At 41.4% G+C, this 19,946-nt stretch overlaps 1 protein-coding gene across 1 annotated transcript; it reads left to right on the top strand.

Moving 5' to 3' along the window:
- The first annotated feature begins 7,899 nt into the window (after nt 1–7,899).
- LOC119729949 lies at nt 7,900–14,539 on the top strand. Its single transcript, XM_038202740.1, has 4 exons — nt 7,900–8,624; nt 11,597–11,701; nt 12,961–13,083; nt 13,941–14,539. The coding sequence occupies exons 1-2, from the start codon at nt 8,251–8,253 to the stop codon at nt 11,691–11,693; spliced, it is 471 nt and encodes a 156-aa protein (XP_038058668.1). The 5' UTR covers nt 7,900–8,250; the 3' UTR covers nt 11,694–11,701; nt 12,961–13,083; nt 13,941–14,539.
- Nucleotides 14,540–19,946: the final 5,407 nt, after the last annotated feature.

The following is a 19,946-nucleotide window of genomic DNA, read 5'->3' as shown; positions in this document are numbered from 1 at the left end:
CGCTCCAAACTGCGGTCCAGCATGAAGGAGCTATATTACACTAGTAGAAACTGCAGAGTAATATCGATCTTAAATATATATTTTCTTTCAAACTGTATTAAAAATCAGAATAAAAACGTTCACTGTTTCAATCCAGAGTACCTCTTGCAGGTCTTGAACAGATACGTGGTGAACTCGGACGAAGGTCCAAGGGAAATTCCTAGGTTTATTTTTTATCCCATGACAACAGCGACACAGGGAAATATGTCCATTGTTGTCAACAAAAGGCATGCAAAATGATTAAAGCGTAAAGCAGGAAACAACTTTACCTCTTTCAATTTGCTGTCAAGTTTTTTTCTCTTCATGATTTAAATGACTAGGTAGAGTTTCGCTTTTATTTTCGCCCTGTAAAAGGCTGACTATAAGTCGAAGAAGGGCAAGGGATTATCCAGGCAGCTTATAATTCAACTTGAATTAACAACTTCAAAAACACACGTTTCTCCACCGCTGTTTTCTAATTGCGCCATATTGTTTATGCGCTTGCTCGTTTTGCATAAAAACAGCTCACAGCAGGCCGTCTTTTCAATCACTTAATATTACAAATCAGTTGTTGGTATTCGAGATATATATTAATAAATCGACAGAAAAAAAACCGATAATTTAGTAGCAGAAAAGAATGTGAGCTTTTCGGCAAGACACTTCTTGGGAAAATACTCTCGAAACATTACCTTTGATTGTCATGTTCATCGGTGTCTCAATCGCAAAGAAATTAACGTTGATTATTGGGACTTTTCATCGTCTTTGACAATTTATTCCGAATCAAGTGAAGTACCTTTGGAAAGGTTAATTAAAGGAGAATTCCACTTTGGTAGACTTTCGAGAAAAAAAGAAACGATGGAACAACGTACATAGCTATTGAATATATGGACTGAATGTAGACAAATGGCACCATCTGCCCAAATCCAAATAGCAGGCAGACATACACTACGCATATATCCCGGCCCCGCCGCTTTGAAAATGCTTTCGGAAAATACATGAATCCCGCGTATTGTGTGCATGCGTATGACACAGGCATCATACAAACGCACACCCTGGAATTCCTGGAATTATAGTTGGACAAGCTGGTTTACCCGATCATAGATCGGGTAGGGCGTAGTGTTGGGGATGAACATGTGGGGAGTTAAATGTAAATGGGGGATATAGTTGGGGAGACATACAGTTAAAGAATAGCAATGTCTGTGGTGTGATCTGAGGCAATTTCTGATCACTAAAACCAATTTAAGCAAAAGATCATCTGTGAAAGTTTTGAGTTTTGAGTAATTGAATCAGCTACATGTATTCTGAGCAATAGAATCATTATTGTAGGCTACAATATTTTTATTCGGGGAAGAAAAAGTATGTGGGGGGGGGGGACCAAACAATGTCCCCCCCTCAAAATGTGTGTGTGTGTGTGTGTGTGTGTGGGGGGGGGGGGGGGGGGGGGGGAGGTTCCCCCTGTCCCCCGTCGATTTACGCACATGATAATTATGTACCATGCATGGCAACTGTCTGTAAATGTTGCCGTTGGTCTGTTAAATTGGCTTTTTGTGAGGCAGTCGCATTTGGAAAACGTAGTGAAAAGGTTACTGTAGTACACAGGCGAAGGCTGGTTGTGCAGTTTGACAATTAAATCATAATGCAATAAAACGTGAAGGTGTCGTTTAAAATGAAAATGTTGAGTGTTACCAACAAATTACAAACGGTCTGAATCATGGAGGAAGGTCATAATTAAGTTTCAGTATTGGACTCTTCAACAAACGTAAACTTGAACTTCTTACAATTTGCGAGACCGTTTGCGATTCAACTTTTATTCAAGTTGGTTCAACCATCTATATATAAGAGCAAGTTTTACTCGGCCTCCGAGAAATGTTTGCTTCTGAAAGGATCCGAGACCGCGGCTTCACGTCCGTGGAAAAATGTGGGTGTCTTCCGCCGGGTCGGACACTTTTTCGTCGATTTTTTTGTGACTTCGTTTAAGATCGCGATATTTGAAGCAATGCATCGATCCTTCGTTGACCCCAAACAGGCCCCCGAAATTATAACACGACACTGAATTATACGTGGCGGGCAGCGGACTCACAACGCTCAGCCTTGGTAGTGGAAGCATGGAGCTGTAAACACATTATGGAAGCAACAGCACTCTATCACGCGACGTCACACGTTTGGGCTTCAAATAGTGAGCACCGTAGACCCAACCTCGTTTCCAGGGTGTGGAGCAGGCTGCAGTACGCGTTGCCATCGACAGTTTTGCATAGCCCGGAAATACTACGCAGTGTAGACTTTCGATTGGTCAGACCGCGCAAGGCATATACTAAATGTGTAGTCATTCTGAGTATTCGTTGCACTCAGCGCAGGGGCGGCAAGCGAAGCATATGAAAGAATAGGGACACTTGGTGGCCACGCACCATGGAGAAAAAATATTTTACCAAGGTCACCCCATCCACAATTTGGTGAACGCTTTTGCAGAAGGGCCGAGTAGAACACGTAAACGGAACCCCTACGTCGAAGCCGCTGACCTCGCACAGTCTAGACACGCAGAGAAGCCAGCACAGGGGGCGGCCAGGCAGTCAACGTGAAAGCGCACACGACGGCAAATGCCTGCGCAAAACGCAGTCACGAAAAATAGACGAAACGGATCGCCGGTCCGTACCGGAAAATCAGGACGACCCGAAGTGTATGACCCGGCGGAAGACACCCTCCGCATTTTTCCACAGACGTGGAGCGATTTTGGCGCCGCGGGAGTCCGCGGTCTGGGATCCTTTCATGAGCAAACATCGTCTCGGAGGCCGAGTTAAACTCTCTCTTATATATATAGATGTATATCTTTGTATTTCAACCCTCGCAAGCAAAATGTTATATATTACGGCTTTGGTATCGAAATGTGCATGTTAAATGTGCAATTGATTGTTTTGTGCCGCACCCACTCGATATCCACCAATGAAACTGAAATATTTTTCCAAAGTTATCACCAACCTGTTGTGTAAAACCCAGGAGCCCAGGACTCCAATTGGACGGCACTTTCGCTCACTCTCTGAACGTTGAAAAACTTTCTGTCGCCTAATAATACAATTCCAAAGTAGCTTCAAATGGAGCATCTTGGAGCTTAACATTTTAAATTGGCAAGCCCAGTTTATTGGATCAATCAAAACATTCAGTCACACAAGTTTAAAAGGGTGTATATGTAGGTCTGTGTACACGAAACTACTGCAGTCATTAATAGCACTGATGACGTCATGCTTTACTTACATGTCCACTTCTCTATAGGAGCCAGGTGGGCACGAGAGCCACCGAGCTCCGAAAGGAAAGTGCACATGTTAACAAAGCGTGCCGTCATTATGTCTCAGGTCTATTAGTTGACTCAGGAGTTCAGCAGACCATTACTGTTTTGGATATAAAGACATGGCAGTTAACGTTGTGCAAGAAAAACTTGAAATATTTTGGCAACCTTCGTTCTTGTGCATCGTGCTATAAACCTCAAGAACAGCAGTGGGTGGAGGGAGGGGCATCTCCCCCATGTTTTCCCTCTCTTCATACCCACTCATGCTCCGTATCCGAGCCGCAATGTCAATACTCATTACTTGCTGATTGTACCTTTAACAAAAGAAACTGTCTGGAAGGGAATTAATCGTGCCAATAAATCAAATGTTGGACAACCACATGCACAGCCGTCTAGTGACGTAGGATTCAGCCCCACCCCCTTTCTCACTTCCCACGGTAGGAAAATGTTGCCCTTTATTGCCCCCCCGCCACCCTCCCGATGGTAGAGTTTGGTGCCTACAAAGGAAAATAAAAGTAGAGTCACCCACAATTGTGAAAAGACTTTATGCAGGAAATTTCTTCTTGTGAAGTGTGAAGTTAATTTGGTATTAATTAGAAGAATAACTTCACTGTTGATAAGATTTATTACCGCAAAGAGAAGCCTTCTTGGAGTATCATATGTCTGGTAATGCCAACTTGCCAAGCCTTAACTGACTCTACCACATGTATATCTTAGCATAGGGCTTCATCTCCCTGTGGAATTGCGAGACAGACTCAATGTCTTCTTAATACTCAAACGTAGGGGCCAAGGGGGAAAAGGACCATCCATCCCTTACAAACAGTCACAAATGGCAACGCTTACATGAATCATCAATGCGGGGCCATCTGTAATTTAATGAGGATAAAAACAAAGATAATGTGCACCCAGTATAAACGTTGTTTCAGGTTTTACATGTCTCACAAATGGGTGGCATTTACGCCCATTCTACTCACCGTGACGACAAAAGGGATTCCGATTGAGTCGTCAATACAGTTCGTATATGGCTCGCCTAATAGGTCATGCTTTAATCTCTTCCACTAACTAAATGTCAGGCATACAACTGTAAATTCACAAAAAAGAGGAAATTGCAAAATTCGGAATACTTTGTGTTGTTCAATTTTGAAAGGCAAAATAAAATGAGAATAAAAAAGAGGACATCAGCAGATCCGAGGAAAAGTTGCATGCCTGAAATTCATGCAAAACTGAATTATAGTGTACAGTGCAGAATTGACAAGAACGGATCCACTGTTACTATCAAAGGAGAAGGCTCACAGTTGATAAAACCCCTTTTTGCCCAACCCCTATATATGAAGGGAGACCAAGTGCGCCCTCAGTTGTTGTTCGTCCAAAGTTTGGCAAGGTGATTTGCAAAGTGTGACTTTTGTGCTTACCGCGCAAAGGCAACTTGTAACACGTTTTCTCCTGTGGGCTTCGAACAGAGAAAACCAACATATATTTTGTCTCGAAAATTCTCTCGTTTTTGTAGGGAGCATGGCTCCTGCCATGCTCCTGAGATATATCACTGTGATAGGTTAATTTCATAGAAGATTCTCTGTGAGTATTGCTCTGTTTTATCTTCATTTTGTGAGGGAAATTGTGTATTTTCGGGATGAGAGTTGAGACATGATTCGTTGCATTTTAGGTTTGTACTTTGATGTGTAGCGTATATACCTATACAGACATGTGTTGAACTTTGACACACACTTTGTATTTATTTTGACATTTTATTGTGCACACAGGCTTGAATACTTCTAGTGTTGTAATGTAAGAATAAATGTATTGTAGTTAGGAAATCACAGTCGTCACATCATCATAATTCAAATTGTATATTTTGTTAGAACACTCGTCCACTTTAAATAGATGACCGTTCCTCCTTCCTTCCCCCTTAATTGACGTGGGAGCTGGTCCACTTCATATATAGTGAAACTGACGTCATGCTCGGAAAGACAAGCAGAATGGTGCAATCGTCAGACACCCGGCCCTGTGGGTCCGTGTCCCACAGAAATTGTAAATGCTTCGAATTCACTCCCTTTTGAGCAACGGGGTAACATGCAACATAAACTACAACATGAAAGTTAACAAACTTCCTGTTTGCCTAAAACGTTTTTTTGTCAAACAAGTCCTAATTACAGACACGGTGACCGTAAGGTCAGAGCCAAATTCTGCTAAATGCGCATCAAAAATCTGTCATATTTATAAAAACAATCTGCCAAATTCCCAGAGTTACTCGAAATACACTATAAACCCTTAAAATCACATGCAGATCGGTAGTTTTTCCGTTATTAATATTCATTAATATTACATAATAAACAATCTAGTCACTTAGAGATGTTGTGAAATTATTGGTAAATTTTGGGCAAAGCGCGGATTCGGCCACGACGAAGCTCGTTTCTTAGTGAACCTCAGCACCTAGACCAGCCAACCTGTCCCATTATGCAAGAGTTTGTATGAAAGGACTGAAGCTTTTTTTTTTACAATATGAACACTTTTTTGTTCAAATTTGCTGTTAGTCTGTCAAATAACCATTTGTGTAGAATTCTGCCAGAAATTTGCAAAAAAAATCCATTCTGTCAAATTTTCTGTCAAACTTGTTTTTTTTTACTAAAGTTCTGTCAAAGTAACCCGAAAATCGGCTAAAACGGTCATCCTGATTACAAAATTAAGTAATATCTTTCGAAGTGTACTACTTTATTTCAGCATGGTAGCCATTTCAGTAATTTGAACTGTTATCAAGGGCCATAATATGCACCTGCATTAGCCACATAGCACGTACAATTGGTTTATGAGAAATAAATTGAATGCCGTTAAACGGGGTGGATTGGGACAATGTAGAAAATGAACTCAGACGAAGGTCTAAGGGAAATTCCCAGATTTATTTGTTACCCCATGACAACATCGTCACAAGGAAATGGATCCATTGTTGCTAACAAAGGCATGCACAATTATTCAAGCGTAAAGCAGGAAACAACTTTACCTCTTTCAACTGCTGTAGATGTATATTGAAGTTTCTCTCTTTATGATTTAAAAGACTAGGTAGAGTTTCACTCCTTACTGAGGCCCAGCAAGAGGGAGTATATTACACTAGTATAGCTGAATAATCTAGTTGTAAAGTTTTCTTACAAGTGTATCGCAATTTTTACACATGGCCAGTGATACAGATTTTGGTGCTATTTAATGTCCACCCATGTTAACTTTGGATTGACAGCAAAAAAAAAAAAAAAAAAAAAAAAAATCCCATCAACGTTGGATTTTTATTTTATTCGACCGTTCTTATTCACCCCGATGTTGGGGAATCACCTCGATGTTGGGGGTGATTAGGAACAGAACGAAACACTTAACTGCTCCCAGTGTACCCTCAGCTGAGGGGAATAGGGACTACATGGGCTTTTTTTTTTAAACAACACAATGCTTGTAGAAGTATTTTAACGATTTTTATCAGAAATTGTAATGACAAAGCTCCATCTTTATTAACAGGGTCATCTGACAGATTGGTCTCATCATAATTCACCATTTTACTTGGGGTATATCGTTTAAAGTCTTGACCAGGTTGTCGAAGTATTCATTGATAGCTTATCTAGACCAAGCATCTCGTGACCGTTCACGAGGGACAGAATTCACCCATTCAATACCGGGCATTGAATGGTTTTGGAATCGGTTCTGCTTGACCCTATTCACTGCGGCCCTACATTTGAACAGGTTTCAAAGTTTTTTTGTCCAAGTAACCTTTGACGAGATGCCTCAACTCTCGAGTGCCTAATGGATATATAGTCCCATTCGGCACTAGTCTGGATTCCCTTAGGAGATGATCCTCAAAGGTCTTGTCAAAAATCGTCTGTACACCTATGGAAAGAGTGTCAGGGTGCTTGAGGTGCCCGAAAATGACTGTTTTGGGGATGCCATACTGTTCTTATGCTTTCCTGTGGCTCAACTCTCATCTTTACTGTGCTCTTCATATATCTTTTGGCCACAGGCTTTGGTTTAAAGTCACGTGGCATCCTGTCTCTTTTTTACCACGGTTGTTTTGCAAAAACGTTAAAATAAAACTTAAAAGAAAGGACAAAATATAAGCACAACTTCAAATGCTTCCCAGCTCAAACCTTACATACAAGACCATATTTGTGAGGTCTTGATGTGAAATCAGATGGTTCTCTCAAGAAAATCCCAAGATGCAAAGTTTTGACAACATTAGGATTTGAGACGTTTTCCAAGACATCCGATTTTCTTTCACGCAGGGGTACATGTTAGTTGTTTCCCATCACGTGGGTCATGGCTGGGCAGCTGGATGCATGTGGTACATATATTTCAGATGTGTGTCCCTATTCACCTCTTTGTTCCTATTCATCCCGTTTTATGGGTACCCGGCCCATATTGTTGATAGTGCAATGGTTTTCCCCAACATTTTACCTACGGTGAGTCAAAGTGCTAATAATATATCTATTTACGTTCGGTCATCCTTGTCTCAATGTCGCCAGTAGAACATGGCGACAAAGTAAGACACGAGCTTTTTGGGGTCTCCGTGTAAAAAATCCTTAGTATTTTCGTTATCCTAGCCTATGCATACGTAGATATTATACCAATTGTCAATAAGGACATACTCAAGCCTTGAGGATCGTTTGGTGAGAAATCATACCTGCTGGACGAAAGAAAACGACAAAATCAGTGAGCGACCTGGATCACCACCAACGTTATCGCCACAGTCTGCAAACCCAAGCACAGAGCAGTCCGTTTCCGACACCAACGAGTTTGAACACCTTGTCCTTCAAACCCTGACAGAGATTCAATCAGGACAAAAAGAGTTACGTAACTGCATACGTAGGCTGGAACAGAATATCAATGACTCCATTGTATTCCAGAGTAAGCGTATTGACGGCTTGGAGTTGAAGATAAAAGAACTTGACCGGATAACTGCAGTGGTTGCCAAGGCTGAGAAAACCATGGCCGACCATGCCGAGCAGCTAAACAAGCTGGAACGCTTCTCTCGGAGAAATAATCTTCGGGTTATCGGCTTCCCACAGCAGAAAGGTGAAGACTGCCTGGCTCTCGCTCACAATCTCTTCAAGGAGAAATTCAAGATGCCTGATGCAAAGGTGGAACGAGCTCACCGTAATGACCCAAAGATGGACGGCAGACCACAGCACCTTCTTATCAAGCTGAACTGCTATCAGGACAAAATCAAGATCCTCCAGCAACAGCGACAAGTCCAGACAAGTCGAAGACCTGACCAGAGCCGACCTGCAAGAGAAGAGAAAATGGTCTACACAAGCCTCCGCAGCGTACAAGGAGGGAAGGAAGTACAGGTTCGTAGCCGGTAGGTAGAGAGGTGCAGGCGGCGCACTAGCTGACTTCTACCGTTAAGCATCACATCAATCTGCATGCTTCCACTGTCCATCTATGTGCTGTTTATGTTATGTTTGCTGCAAATCATCGCATACACCATCCATTATGATTTGCACATCGACCTTTTTATCCATTACATTCATTCGCTTGAAATTGATTGCTTCGATGTATTTGTTTTGCGTCTTAATCTCATTGTGATTGGTTAAATTATTGTTACTGGTTTGTTCATGCTTGGGTTCCTTCTCCACTTACATGTTTTGTCCTAAACCCGTTAGTCATGCATGCTTACTGTTATTTTATTTGGCTTTAGTACACTTTAGTTCAGTATTTCATTTACTTTATTTGTTAGTCCCCCATTGACTTGCATTTTTTTCCCGTTTCTCCTTTCGCCTTTACATACTGTTTACTTTACATACTGTTTACTTAAGTTAAGCTTTTGTTTTGCCTATCGTATTGTATTGTTTGTCTTTCGTCCAATGACCCTAGCTGACTTTGTTGACAATATTTCTTCTTCTGATGATGATGTTTTTAATGATGAACAATGTGCCTATTTGGAGTCTACTGAATTTAATGATTTAAATATCTCTACACCAGGTATCTTCTCCATCTTTCACGTGAATTTCAGGAGTCTCTGTAGACATTTCTTCGACATAAAAGATTACTTGGCTAGTCTAAACCACTCTTTCTCCATCTACGGGTTCACTGAAGCTTGGTTTCAAACAATCCCTCCGCCCTATGTTCACATGGATAATTTCCGTCTAGTTCATTCCTCACGTTCCGATAGACCTGGTGGAGGGGTAGCCATGTTTGTCAAGAACTCACTGAATTTTCGGATCCGTGAAGACCTCATGCCTTCTCATAATGGCTTTGAGACAGTTTTTATCGAAATTCAGCGTGACAAAGCTAGCAATCTTGTTGTGGGAAATGCTTCTGGTTCTTCACTTGACAACCTTAACGAGGCTTTTGGTACCTGCCTAGATAAGATAACAAAGGAGGGAAAGCTGTGTTACACAATGGGTGATTTCAACCTCAAAGAGGTTGTGGAATGCTCGAAGACATTTCCGTCATTTTCGGGTATATGTAGCCTAGGGTGTGATGAAATAAAAACGACTATTGTTTCTGTCATGAAATGAATACAAAGGGTATATTTGAGAGCTGTTTTTCAGGTCCTGTTTCGACCCGAACATGCAATTTGTGTAAAAGTCGTCGCTTGGCGGCAGCAAACAAAACATAGTAAATCGTGACGTAATAAACATGACTGCCGATGCAGCGTAGTTCCAGCGAAACGTTTTGCAAATCACTCAGCGCAACGACACGACTTTGTTTACAATTACACTGAGCGACATTTTGTATGGGCAGGCACATGCTCCATAAATTCAACCGTAGTTGGCAACAGCTTTTACCCCCGAAATTCTAATGGGCAAGTTCAGAATTTAATAGGAAGATATCTCCATTGACTTTTTGGTACTTTCTATTGATTATTCAGTGTTTTGATAGTTACACATCATTTCATTTATAGAACGGGGATCATTCTTTTGTGTTTGCCCTAACGGCCAACCATAGTAAGAAATGTCTGCGTTACATCAACATCGTTCGATCGTTCACGATCACATGCACATCGCATCACCGTGACACGCGCTATGTAAAGCTGGCTGGAAATTCACGGGTGTACTTTTGCCGCTGGCCCGGCCGCTGGGACCGTAGATTTTGACACCGGTAAACGGTGTTGGAATTTCAAAATAATTCGTTGTTGATACGTGTACGGGTAGCAAACGCACTAGGCCAAGGCAAACCTATGCCTATAATTGTGTCAGTCGCTAGCTGTAATCACACCACATTAGTTTGCAATAAATTTTCAGCTTTCCCGTCCGGGTGTCAGCATGGAGGAATAAGAATCCTCCGTAGCCATGCAGTTTGTCCGAAGAGTACCGTGCGAAACACGAGATCGGATTTCAGCCAAATTAACGGATAGAGCGCCGATCATGCACTGTACATTTTGTACGGCAAGAGTCTTCTTTTCTTTCGAGATATGTTGAAATTGCACAAGAAATAATAGAGATATGTTTTGTCAATGATTTATAGGGAAGACTGTTTTGGACCATTTGGCCATTGCTAATCTTGAAGAACCGTAGATCCGTTCAAATGTATCCTCGACCCTCCATTATCTGCGCAGCATACGCCCACGCGTTGTCACACACAAATTGAAGGTAAATGCGTAGAAAAAGGACCGCGTAGTTTTCCTTACGTTAGTGCTGATTAATGTGACAGGCCTCCATTTTCCCTAGAACTTCCTTTGATCGAATGACAAATTCCCTGCCACTGGAATTTCTTGAATAAAGTCTGAATTAGGTACTGAAAATGATCATAGTGCTCGTTAAATTTCGGGACCAGTGAATTTTGTTTTCGACCGGGATCCCGAAAATTTCGTTAAGTCCAGAGGTTTTTGTTTTATGAACGGAGCATGACTATGATTAATTTCATGAATTGTACTTTTTTTGTAGCCACGTTTACAGGTCGAGGTGAAGCAGTAGTCCCATGGTCTTCTGGCGTTGTTTTACGGCTTTTTTGGGTAAACAATAAAGTTAACAATTTCAAAATTCAAGTAAATTTGTAATTATCGTTTCAGGATGTTAAAACAAGGGTTAAAATGCACAAGGAAAGAAAAGAGAAGAGGACTGTTTTTTTTGTGGCGAACATATACATAAAAAACACCAGGCAACGCAAGGAACTTGACCGGGGCCCGCGACGCTGCTAACCGTACGGCCCTATGCTGGCAAATGCTGGTTTTAAAAATGTTACTTCTCTTTGACTGCTAACAGCTTAAGCAAAGTTAAAAATGTAAACTTGGCAAAAGGGTGTATGTCACTTTACATTGTTCATTCCTACACCATTTTGACTCTAAATGGGTGCTGAAAAGGGACTTTTGTTGTGTCCTCTTTGCAGAGGGAGATGTCCAACGAGCAGTATCCAACCAACCTGCGCCCGTGAGACGTCTAATCTGAATCACCCTGCGACACGAGACACGAGACAACGAACCTGACAGTAAAGGTAAAAACACTTGAAAGTCTCCGGTTAGTGGTCTGCGCACGCATCGCTGTAGCCACGCGCGTCGGCAAACTTAAAAGGTTTTGTTTTCAATGTAAGATGATGTTTCAAAACCTCCAAACTCACTGGTTTGACTGGAATCCTGCTTCTGCACAATTTTAACATGTTTTAAGATGGGGTTACCATCGAGAATAGTCTTTATGTGGCCTGGCCTCTCTGGGCTCCCATATATTTTGCACTATATGTAGTCGGGCACCATATTGCAGACCATGTTTTTCAATGTAAGATGATGTTTCAAAACCTCCAAACCCACTGGTTTGACTGGAATCCTGCTTCTGCACAATTTTAACATGTTTTAAGATGGGGTTACCATCGAGAATAATCTTTACGTGGCCTCTCTGGGCTCCCATATATTTCCACTATATGTAGTCGGGCACCATATTGCAGACCATGTTATAATTTTGTAATTGTGCGTCTGGAAGCCAGACTGAGGGAGCGGTGGTCGTGTTACGAGAACCACCAACCTCGTCCCCAGTGCTTACTTTATTTCCAACCGCGTTTCCAATAGTAAACCCTGGATAGGAAACTTTCTTCCTGTATCCTGATTGGATGCCGCAATTGGCTAGTAATGGATTTTTATCGCGTACTTGGTGCTATTATTCAAAACGTGCAGTACGTGTTTTCGCGATCATTCGTCCACACCTTCTCGAAAATACTAATTTACTTTCCAATTTGCTCATATTAATATGAAATATGATACTGCATGTTGTCTGGATAAGATCGTACAACAGTTTGATTTCAAAAATCGTGTTTTCGTAACTCACGCCGTGCTCGCGCGCGCGCTGCTACGAATTGACTCTGTTTTTACCCCAGACACCGCATACAAAAACAAACGCTAATGTGTAACGCATATCCAGGCACCAGACTGTTCCTCATTTGCATACGTGTGCAAAAATCTTGCACATGCAAATGATCCAATACCAGGGTGAGAGAGCAGGTAGTGGTGGGCGCGTACTGCTCGACACCCTGGGGACGAGGTTGGAGAACCACTGATCTCTATATATATCACTGATCTCTATATAAAGACTGGATAGCGGATAGTTATACACCATTCACACCATTGATCTCCATCCGAACAGCGTCCGCGCGCGCGTCTTTTAAAAGGGTAAAGAAAAAAAAAGCATTCGAGTTGTGTACACTTTCGAACGGAGGATTAAAAAATGTAATTGGGTTTTCTTCGGTTTCTTTTTCATTTTTGAAAGAATAAAAGAAACAGAGATCTGAACTGATAAAAATCGATGAGGAGTATAGTCAAGGTGTGCGAAGCATTAGATTGCTGGAGTGGGGAAGTAAGGAGCGTTGAAGAATAGGACAATTATTCGCAAGTAAGTTTTTTTTAACGAGGCGTATACAATTACAACATGGCATGGGGGAATATGAACATTAGAATGACAAAGCAAGTATAATATCGTTAAAGGTAGAGTCCATCATTTGTAATTTGTGCATTTTGTTTGTTTGAAGCAACAAAAGAGTTCAAAATCTAATGAAGGATACTGAGCAACTAACCTGATGAAGTTTCAGCTAAGCTTCAGCTGTACATTCCGAGAAAAACAGCATTCTAAGATCTCATTTTCAAATCAAAAGTTGCTGAATCATGTTTTGAATTGTTTTGAATTGCAACTATACGCGACGTCGCGCACCGATCCGACGAATTATAACAACCGCGCGCGCGTGTGCGTCGTTCGAATACTTGTGCGCGCTGCGCTGAATAACAAAACGAACTACTAATTTAAATTTTCCTACGGTGCTTCTTAAGAATCACCGTTGGAAATGCCTTCTTTCGTTGATTACTTCAAAATGACAGCTTCCCAGAAAGAATAATTTCACAGGGAGTTTAGTCTCCTGACTATCTTTCAACCAAGTTAGTTTTTCGACAATAATTACGCCAGTTACTTTTCGGATGGCTGCAAAGGATGGACTCTACCTTTAATGTTAGCTAGCGTTATATTCTGTTCATATTCCATGCGATCTAGGCTTGTCTTGCAGGTCGACATCATTTTTTTTTAAAGACTTGGGCCTAAACGTGCATGACTGACCCGGCAATGGCAATGAACAAAAGTTGACTTGTTTTAAATAGTTTATTCGAATAACTTTTATAAGTTTTATTTGCAAAATCTGATTGAATTAAGTCTGCCTTGGCTAAACGCCTACCGAAATGTTTCTATTCTTTTTCTTTATAAAGAGAAACCGAGGAGATGGTTTATGGTAACTTACTGCACAGCCGGCTGATTGACCTTCATATCAAACAAAAAACTTCAGCAAAGCCATAGCAAAAACCACCAGTTGCAGGACTATATCCGAGACGGACGAAAATGGAGAACTTCACGGAGGGATGGAATCGACTGTATCATCCACTGAATGGAACATGCGAAGTGATAGGCATCTGAGCGTTTGACTTAATCAATTCTTACGACGTGGAACTGTTAACATTGATTGATTTTGTTTTTGGAAAGAAGCTGTGGAGTTCAACACAAGTATTTTTATGAGCTCCCAGGATGACTGTCACATTATTGACAGTTTGTATGGTGAAGAAAGCAATGAGTACTTTTACGGTTTGAAATTATGTTGTGTACGCCGTATTATAAGATTACTAGCTATAGCCATATACACCTTCATATTCACTCATAAAAACGAATCCCATTACACCAACAAGTAATTATATTTATTTTCAGAAATACAGCTTAATATTTAATTATAAACAAGACCGAACATAGCTTGCATTATTCTTTGACAAAGTATTATTTTGTTTTGTGATTCATCTCCTTTCACACAATATCACAACAGGTGAACGATCTCATTCCCTGATCAATCAAGGGACGGGAAGAAGTTTTTACTGATTACTTTGTAAAATTATTTTTTTTTTACCTTTTAGATTCTAATTGTACGAAGCTTTTAAAGGGACATAGAGGAAAACAAATTGAAAACATCTTGGTTAGAAAGAAAACAATCTTCGTTTGAACGAGAAAAATCTGCGTTCAGACGAAAAAAATCTGCGTTCGAACGAAAAAATCTGCGTTCGAACGAAAAAAATCTTCGTTCGAACGAAAAAAAATCTTCGTTCGAACGAAAAAAAATCTTCGTTCGAACGAAACAAATCTGCGTTCGAACGAACAAAATCTTCGTTCGAACGAAAAAAATCTTCGCTCGAACGAACAAAATCTTCGCTCGAACGAACAAAATCTTCGCTCGAACGAGCAAAATCTTCGTTCGAACGAACAAACTCTTCGTTTGAACGAACAAAACTTTTCGTTGTTTTCCCGAAAGATGTTTTGAACAATTTGGTATATCTACTAATGGCTTAATCCGTGTTTGTTTGGGCTTTCTTTATGCATGAGCCTTACAGACTCACATAAGAAAAGCGGTCTTATAAACATGAAATTAAATCATTGGTTTTCGGTGACTTTTTGTGAGTTTGTAATTGGTATTTATTTTAAAGCCTAAAGCTTTTGCAAATTGACATTGCTTTTTACTTTAAAGTACTCGTGGTTTGGCTAAAGGTTTTAACACTTGTGTAATAACAGGACCCTTTCAGGACCCTACTTTGCAGGAAAGGCCAGAAATATTGTGGTGCCCAATCACTATCGAACTAAACATGGGAGAGAAAAGCACCTGTTCACCAACGGGATTCCAAACCAAGACCAGTTTCATAATTGGGGTATAATTTGCAGGGGCACTTGGGGCCTGTTTTTCTTGGGGGTGGGGGGGGGGGCACTCAATCAGTTCTGTCACAGTTAAAACACTGACCATATTTTTTTCTTCTCTAATTTCATAGTGCAGGCTGTGACGGCCCTTGCAAAGAGTTCTGGGTTTCAATCCTAATGAGAACCATATTTTTTTTTTATCTTATCCCATATTTGTTTCTTCCATTTCGATCAAGCACCAAACCAAATACTACATTCTGTATGTACATTCCACACTGCCAAACCTGGAGTGTTAAATATGACACAAACGGTGTTAATCTTGATTTTTTTCCCCGTTATCTATATATGACGACACCTTTGGTGTAAAATATAACCAATTCTTGGAATTAACTTTTAAATTAATCACGTCGTCAACAATGGCGTCTGTGTCTCCGGCCGGCAGCCCAAGTACGGAGATTGTTTTCGTTCGAACGCAGATTGTTTTCGTTCGAACGCAGATTGTTTTCGTTCGAACGCAGATTGTTTTCGTTCGAACGCAGATTGTTTTCGTTCGAACGCAGATTGATTTCGTTCGAACGCATTTTTTTTCGCTTGAACGCAGATTGTTTTCGTTCGAACGCAGATTTGTTTCGTTCGAACGCAGATTTTTTTCGTTCGAACGCAGATTTTTTTCCGTTCGAACGCAGATTTTTTTCGTTCGAACGCAGATTTTTGTTCGTTCGAACGCAGATTTTTGTCATTCTTACGATGATTTTTTCAATTTTTTTTTTCACCTATGTCCCTTTAAAAGCTCCGTATATTTGGTTTGTGTTCGGGTTTTTAATAAAAATATATTCATTTGAAAAAATCTCCATACAATTTCTCATGTGAGTGTTCAGTTTAAAAAAAATGATGTTATTTCAGCATATTATTAAGTACAATTATTCATTTCGTTGATGGAGTAATTCAGTGCACTCTTATAACCAGTTTGCCAAAATGAAATGGCAATTTACTTACAATCATTTTTGGTAGGAGGAGGGATTTAAAAAAAATAAGCGAAAAAGAAATGGGGGGTTCTTGAATTTCGAAAATGCATAATAACAAAGTGTATATCAAGAATGTGCAAAAGCTGTTTGGAGGGATTGAGGGTAACTCTTCATCGTTCAGTTATTTTTTTCAAAGATCTGTTTTGGAGGAGCGCTTAAACTCCGTCCTGTAAGAAAAAATCTCACTCGATAATCCATTTTACAAAGTGAAAGAACAATGCGCGTTTACCCGTCCGACAGTAAACGCGCCGCCATTGTTCGGCCGCGCATTCGTGAACAAACACGGCGCGATGTCCTATCCGGTCTGTGTATATGGATATCAATGATTCACACAGTAGACTTTGCATATTGACCAATTCGCCCCCGGTCTCACGAAGATGGCCGCGTAATACGAATGTACTACGCGCGCGCGTTGTATCAACAGTTGACGCGCATTTTGGTCACGTACACATATTATGATGTTCTAAAAGGACACATTTCCGTAGTGCTTGTTATTTCCAAACACGCTGAAAAAGTGAACTGCGGCATTCAAAAAGTAAACCCCGACGTTAGAAAAATTGTAAGCTTCGGTGGTGGTGGTCAAAATATAAGTTAAGTGAACCGCGATGTTACAAAAGAAATCATGCTGTCTATAAAGACGGCAGCTTGCCCTTTGTCGATCACCAGCCGGTCTCACCGGTCTCACCAATATGGTGTCAAATTCGTTCATTGTGCGGCTCTTTATCCGCTATTCAGTCGTTATATAGAGATCAGTGATCTCTATTAACCTGTAAACGCGTTTTAAAGGGACAATGCGTCCTGGAACAGCCCAATTGGGCTGCAAAACAAGCTTTGAACGAAATCATGTTAATCGGAAAGAACATTTAAAAGTAGAACACATCCACACAAAGTATCTTTTAAAAACTGAGCGTGTTTGTGTTATTCCTGTATTATGCGTGCGAGAACGACTTTCGGGGTCCACTTTTGCGACCCCAAAATTGTTTGAGTGCTAGTTGTGATTTCATCCGTAGAGTGTTGGCTATTTGCGGACGTGTAAGAAACCATATTATGATAATTGGCGATCAGGCACTGTTTTTTGCGAGAACGGTGCTGTACGTACAGACAGACACAGCATGTATCCTCGAGAGACCAGTTTTCGCGGGTATAGGGCTTTTTCTTTGTTTTGAAAAAAATTAACAAGTGCAAGATACCAATGGATGTCCTATTTACCTTCCTTAGTTCATGGGCAATATGCAAACAACAATAAAAAACTGGACGACCTTCGCAGTTTTCACACAACGGAACGATCTCCGACGTCCTCGCGAAGCGCCTCCACGCGTCGAGCGTGACCTATTTCCGTTGGTTGCGGGGGGTACGGTGTCCCGGTAAAGTCATACGTGGAATAAATGTATGTCATGACTCGGCGTGTCTCCATCAGGCTCCATTGTCGGTAGCTTTCTTATATTTTCCAAAAATCAACCTTCTATACTTCGAAAATATATCATATACATTGACTGAGAACAACAGGAAACACGTATTCGTATACTCCGTCGTGCCCGATGTAAGCAACGGGGTTTTTCGTCTTTTCTCGGGAACGGTAAGACATTAGGTTGGTTTGCTTTCAAGATGTTGAAATTGGATAAGTAAAGAATCCAAAAACGAGTAATTTTCGGGGATTTCAGGACATAGTGTCACTTTAATTAGCGCAATATGTAATGGAGCAGACTAATGACCAGGATGGGAGCACATGCACGATGTCGATGTCTTACCGTTGTCTCTGATTTTTTTGGTCTTGACTATTTCAATTTCCAGAAGAATGTTCGTGTCGGTAGAAATCATAAGTGGGTGTAAAATTCTCAAGCCTCATGGCCTTACTGTCGAGTCACCTCAAGCTCCACCCTGAAGGTTATTTTTGAGAGTTTTAAGGGGATTTAATTAAATCATTGATTCAACATTTCAAAAACGGTTGATGCAACGGTTGCTTATGTTGTGTATTTCGATATGGCGTGAAATCATACTATAATGTGGCATTTATTATGGAAAATAATGAAGTTATCTTTCTGTAAAATATAGATCACCTTTTGCCACATGTAATATAGAGGTTTTTATTCTTTTGGTGAATGCGCGGCTGAATCCGCGGCTAGCTGAATAGGCGACCAAAATCCTGCCGAATCCATTTGAAAGCTCACACACACGACGTTTCAAACTCACGCGAATGACGTTTGCCTGTCTGTTTTAGAACACCATGTAATGATGGTTAGAGGATACGCTGTTTAACCCCCTCCCCCCCCCAAAAAAAAAATGTGATGATAAATTGTGCTACAACATCTGGTTACCGTCTCTCCATTACTATTGCTTTGTTCACTGTTTTAAATGGATTATATTTCAAATAGCTACAATGGCAATTGAACCCCAGAATGGTCCCAAACTGAGGGAGAACGAGTAAGCCGAGAGAGAACGTAGCAATGCGGACACAGCCACTGTTAAGTTGACTCATCATGTTAATTAAATCGGACCCAGTCATCTTTCTCATGCCGTTATGTAAATTCCATGACTTAGAATTCAGAAGTCCCAGATGGGAATTACCCTGCACAACAATCGTCAGTTTATGGCCAGAAATAAAACCCAATCCCCGAAACGGAACCCACTTCAGATGCAGAGGCCTGTACATATTTATATCCAAACACTGAATAATTTTCAAGTTGACGGAAGCTAGCTTTACATACGACCCTGTGGTGCATGCTGGTATCCAGTATACAGTACAAAACTCGGTCTTGCAAAAACACGTTTGCCTTGTTATGCCAGATATTATTTTTACCACAAATATGTAATAGGTTCCTTGCTGGACGACTACAAATATGAAAATCTGAAGCGTTGTTCTGATCTGTGGATGGTCACTTGTTACTTAAACTATTCTGATTAATTGAATATATGGCTAGGCAGGCCGAAGCTAAAAGCTCGTCCCATGGGTTTAATCTCAAAGGGACGAGATTTGAGCTTCGGCCTGCCTAGCCATCAATTCAATCACAATTCAATGCGGATGGGGAGGCGGTTCTGCCGCCTTTCGCCCGCTTTGGTATCGACAGGTGGCTTTGGCGTCTGCCGAGCATTTCGCGGTCGAGATTTGTCTTCCCCGTCCCTCGCCCGCCTCGATGTCTAGAGGCGGCTTCCCCATTCCTCGCCCGCTTTGTTGTCGAGAGGTGGCTTCCCCATCCCTCCCCCGACTCGCTTTCGAAAAGTGGATTCCCCATCCCATGCCCGCTTCGCTGCCGAGGAGGTGGCTTCCTTGTCCCTCGCCCGCCTCGCTTTCGAGATGTAGCTTTCCTGCAGCTGTCAAGCATTTCGCGGTCGAGAGGTGGCTTCCCCGTCCCTCGCCCGCTTCGCTGTCAAGAGGCGGCTTTCCCACCTGTCGAACTTTCGCTGTCGAGAGGTTGCTTCCCAATCCCTTGCCGGCTTCACCTTTTGAGAGGTGGATTTCCCGTCCATCACCCGTTTCGCTGTCGAGAGGTGGCTTTTGCGTCCCTCGCTCGCTTCGCTGTCGAG

The sequence above is a fragment of the Patiria miniata genome, unplaced genomic scaffold (assembly GCF_015706575.1).
Source record: "Patiria miniata isolate m_02_andy unplaced genomic scaffold, ASM1570657v1 HiC_scaffold_22, whole genome shotgun sequence".
NCBI lineage: Eukaryota > Metazoa > Echinodermata > Asteroidea > Valvatida > Asterinidae > Patiria > Patiria miniata.
The sequence above is the reverse complement of the archived record's forward strand: the minus strand, read 5'-3'. Positions and strand labels throughout refer to the sequence as shown.